This window comes from Grampus griseus (genome assembly GCF_964374135.1).
Source record: "Grampus griseus genome assembly, chromosome: 3".
In the NCBI taxonomy this organism is placed as follows: domain Eukaryota; kingdom Metazoa; phylum Chordata; class Mammalia; order Artiodactyla; family Delphinidae; genus Grampus; species Grampus griseus.
The window spans coordinates 151,657,631-151,662,729 of NC_139019.1; the positions used below are offsets into that span (position 1 = coordinate 151,657,631).

At 43.9% G+C, this 5,099-nt stretch overlaps 1 protein-coding gene across 1 annotated transcript; it reads left to right on the top strand.

Moving 5' to 3' along the window:
• Positions 1 to 252: 252 nt before the first annotated feature.
• Positions 253 to 3,393, top strand: LOC309820810 (UDP-N-acetylglucosamine--peptide N-acetylglucosaminyltransferase 110 kDa subunit-like; the record flags this gene model as incomplete). The annotated part of the gene is made up of 1 exon (XM_082651817.1): positions 253 to 3,393. One exon carries the CDS (start codon positions 253 to 255, stop codon positions 3,391 to 3,393), a length of 3,141 nt encoding a protein of 1,046 aa, XP_082507943.1.
• Between the last annotated feature and the right edge of the window lie 1,706 nt (positions 3,394 to 5,099).

The following is a 5,099-nucleotide window of genomic DNA, read 5'->3' on the forward strand; positions in this document are numbered from 1 at the left end:
TTTATTCCCTGATTAGGAGAAAAATGGTGGAAGAGGGCAGGGTTAAGAATTAAGATTTCAAGAGCGTGACAGTTAGACGACCAACCAGAGTTCCTAAGGTTCGGTGCGTGTAACTGTCGCCGCCGCTTAAGCCTGCCAAAACAGTGGTATGGCTGCTGCCCTCGTATTTGCTACCTCTAGAAACATTCTTGCCAGTAGTGGCGGCAGCAGGACTCAATTACCCCCTTTTCTCACTCTCTCCAGAAGCTCCAGATGGCGTCTTCTGTGGGCAACATGGCCGACAGCACAGAACCAACGAAACGTATGCTTTCCTTCCAAGGGTTAGCTGAGTTGGCACATCGAGAATATCAGGCAGGAGATTTTGAGGCAGCTGAGAGACACTGCATGCAGCTGTGGAGACAAGAGCCACACAATATTGGAGTACTTCTATTACTTTCATCTCTACACTTCCAGTGTCGAAGGCTGGACAGATCTGCCCACTTTAGTACTCTGGCAATTAAACAGAACCCTCTTCTGGCAGAAGCCTATTCGAATTTGGGGAATGTGTACAAGGAAAGAGGGCAGTTGCAGGAAGCAATTGAGCATTACCGGCATGCATTGCATCTCAAGCCAGATTTCATCGATGGTTATATTAACCTGGCAGCCGCTTTGGTAGCAGCAGGCGACATGGAAGGGGCAGTACAAGCTTACGTCTCTGCTCTTCAGTGCAATCCTGATTTGTACTGTGTTCGCAGTGACCTGGGGAACCTGCTCAAAGCCCTGGGTCGCTTGGAAGGAGCCAAGGCATGTTATTTGAAAGCAATGGAGACGCAACCGAACTTTGCAGTAGCTTGGAGTAATCTTGGCTGTGTTTTCAATGCACAAGGGGAGATTTGGCTTGCAATTCATCACTTTGAAAAGGCTGTCACCCTTGACCCCAGTTTTCTGGATGCTTATATCAATTTAGGAAATGTCTTGCAAGAGGCACGGATTTTTGACAGAGCTGTGGCAGCTTACCTTTGTGCCCTAAGCTTGAGCCCAAATCATGCAGTGGTACATGCCAACCTGGCTTGTGTATACTATGAGCAAGGCCTGATAGATCTGGCAATAGACACCTACAGGCGAGCTATTGAATTGCAACCACATTTCCCTGATGCTTACTGCAACCTAGCCAACGCTCTGGAAGAGAAGGGCAGTGTTGCTGAAGCAGAAGATTGTTATAATACAGCTCTGCGGCTGTGTCCCACCCATGCAGACTCTCTGAATAACCTAGCCAATATCAAAGGAGACCAGGGAAACATTGAAGAGGCAGTTCGCTTGTATTGTAAAGCATTAGAAGTCTTCCCAGAGTTTGCTGTTGCCCATTCAAATTTAGCAAGTGTATTGCAGCAGCAGGGAAAACTGCAGGAAGCTCTGATGCATTATAAGGAGGCTGTTCGAATCAGTCCTACCTTTGCTGATGCCTACTGTAACATGGGAAACACTCTAAAGGAGATGCAGGATGTTCAGGGAGCCTTGCAGTGTTATATTCGTGCCATTCAGATTAACCCTGCACTTGCGGATGCCCACAGCAATCTGGCTTCCATTCACAAGTATTCAGGGAATATTCCAGAAGCAATTGCTTCTTATCGCACTGCTCTGAAGCTTGAACCTGATTTTCCTGACGCTTATTGTGATTTGGCTCATTGCCTGCAGATTGTCTGTGATTGGACAGACTATGATGAGCGAATGAAGAAGTTGGTCAGCATTGTGGCTGACCAGCTGGAGAAGAATAGGTTGCCTTCTGTGCAGCCTCATCATAGTATGCTCTATCCTCTTTCTCATGGCTTCAGGAAGGCTATTGCTGAGAGCCATGGGAACCTCTGCTTGGATGAGATCAGTGTCCTTCACAAACCACCGTACGAACATCCAAAAGACTTGAAGCTCAGTGATGGTCGACTGCGTGTAGGATACGTGAGTTCTGACTTTGGGAATCATCCTACTTCTCATCTTATGCAGTCTATTCCAGGCATGCACAATCCTGATAAATTTGAGGTATTCTGTTATGCCCTGAGCCCAGATGATGGCACAAACTTCCGAGCGAAGGTGATGGCAGAAGCCCATCATTTCATTGATCTTTCTCAGATTCCATGCAATGGGAAAGCAGCTGATCGCATCCATCAAGATGGTATACACATCCTTGTAAATATGAATGGTTATACCAGGGGTGCTCGAAATGAACTCTTTGCTCTCAGGCCAGCTCCTATTCAGGCAATGTGGCTGGGCTACCCTGGGACCAGTGGCGTGCTTTTCATGGATTATATCATCACTGATCAGGAAACTTCACCTGCTGAAGTTGCTGAGCAGTATTCTGAGAAACTGGCTTATATGCCCCATACTTTCTTTATTGGTGATCATGCTAATATGTTCCCTCACCTGAAGAAGAAAGCAGTCATGGATTTTAAGTCCAATGGGCACATTTATGACAATCGGATTGTGCTGAATGGCATCGACCTCAAAGCATTTCTTGATAGTCTCCCAGATGTGCAGATTGTCAAGACGAAATGTCCTGATGGAGGAGACAGTGCAAACAGCAGTAATACAGCTCTTAATATGCCTGTCATTCCTATGAATACTATTGCAGAGGCAGCTATTGAAATGATTAACAGAGGACAAATTCAGATAACAATTAATGGATTCAGTCTTAGCAATGGACTGGCAACTACCCAGATCAACATTAAGGCTGCCACTGGAGAGGAGGTTCCCCGTACCATTATTGTAACCACACGTTCTCAGTACGGGTTACCGGAAGATGCCATTGTGTACTGTAACTTTAATCAGTTGTATAAAATTGACCCATCTACTTTGCAGATGTGGGCAAATATTCTGAAGCGTGTTCCCAATAGTGTACTGTGGCTGTTGCGTTTTCCAGCAGTAGGAGAACCTAATATTCAACAGTATGCACAAAATATGGGCCTTCCCCAGAACCGTATCATTTTTTCACCTGTTGCTCCTAAAGAGGAACATGTTCGGAGAGGCCAGCTGGCTGATGTCTGCTTGGACACTCCACTCTGTAATGGACACACCACAGGGATGGATGTCCTTTGGTCAGGGACACCCATGGTGACTATGCCAGGAGAGACTCTTGCTTCCCGAGTTGCAGCTTCCCAGCTCACTTGTTTAGGCTATCGTGAGCTTATTGCTAAAAATAGACAAGAATATGAAGACATAGCTGTGAAACTGGGAACTGATCTAGAATACCTGAAGAAACTTCGTGGCAAAGTCTGGAAGCAGAGAACATCTAGTCCTCTGTTCAACACCAAACAATACACAATGGACCTAGAGCGGCTCTATCTACAGATGTGGGAGCATTACGCAGCTGGCAACAAACCTGATCACATGATTAAGCCTGTTGAAGTCACTGAGTCGGCCTAAATAAGGACTGGGTGCACAGGAGAATTACCCTGTACCTGAGCCTCAACCTTCTGGGGGAAAGGAAACTACTTTTTCCTTATCTGTACAATACCATGTTGCAGATGGGTGACAGACAATGATAAGAAATAGCACAGCCAGACTTGCTTCCTGCATGATCACGATAGGAAGAGACACAAGAGATGGGAAACTACTGTTCCACAAGGAGTCTCCATAGAATTTTGCAGCAGCCAGGTGTCTGGAAGGTCTGGAAGGTAAGTCTGGAAGGTCTGATCTCCCTTGGTCTTCCATGGGATGGATGGTTAGTGTGGAAGGGAGATAGAGATTGCCCAGCCGTTCTGTGATTATCATGGATTGATTGAGTCTTCTGGATTAATATTTTTCTTTATATTTTGGGTATTGGAGCTTTTAAAAATGTTTGGTTTCAGGTATTTTTATTCATGTGAAGTGTATATGATTCTCTTGAGATAAGGTTTTAAGCTAAAATATTCCTTGTTTTAGTTTCTGAACTCTACAGATAAATGGGGATTTTGCTGGTGTAGTCTTTTTATAGGTTTTATAAACCACTTGAGTCTATATCAGTCATTTCAGTGTCTGACATAATGTTTGGAACTATCAGTGCTTTGTTGGTTTATAGATGATGGCTTAAATTCTTTTCCTGGTCCGTTTCCTTCTTCCCGTCCCCCCACTTTAAAAATTCTCCTGTAACTTGGCTAACAAAAAACCAAGTCTGATTCAAAACCTCCCAGAGCGTTTCTCTTAAACGCATCATCTGGTGCCAAATGAAGATCCTTAGGAGTGATTATTAATTCTGAAGGGCACAGTTGTGGTACTGTCACTGATGATAATAATAATGGATTTTTGGCCTAGAGTGTTGACCTATTTCACCAGTGTTTTACCGTTGACTGCCCCTCTATGCTGCTTCCAAAAGTCATAGTGTGTGATAAGATTTTTACTTTCATTTCTAAAGTTTTTTTTTTTTTTTTTTTTTAGTGAGTCCTGTTCTTCCTTTTTCTCTCAGCAGAAATGAAATCCCAGATAAGTATAAGTATTCAAATATTTGATCAGTAAGTCACAGTTATCTCCAGTACATTAAATAACTTTCATCAAAGAAACATGTTATAGGTAAAAAGCTCTGAAGGACCAGCTATGTATATGATAATTATGTTTCAGACCTTCTACGGTATTATATATAATAACTTGTCTTCTGGACGTGGTCTTGAAGTCTTTATGGATTCAGCCTCGGTAGTAGTGAACTGCACTGCTACTTGGTTTGGAGTACAAATTAGACTCTAGCCCTCCTGGAGGTTGAGTTTTTGGTATTGAAAACCATAGAAATGAAATTATTGTATTTCAGCAAAGGATCGAGGGCTTGAGGCTTAAAAAAGGCAACATATGTGTGGGAAGCAGTCAGCCTTGAAAGCAGGTAAGGACATACCAGGCATGCGGCCGCTGCTCGAAGGGACTGTCCCTACTTGTTCCCCTCCTTATTCCATTCCATGGGAGATAAATCACCAGGGCCCAGAGATCAGAAAGAATGTAAAATTTGACAAGCAAAGCTGTCTCCCCTCTGCACGTGCAGGTTATTTTTGATGATTCTGGGTTTATGGGTTTTCTCCCAGGGAAGTTAACCTTGAGCCGAGACAGTCTGTAGATAATGTAAACCACCATCTGGCAAGCTTCCTTTTTCTAGTCTATTTAATCTGCAA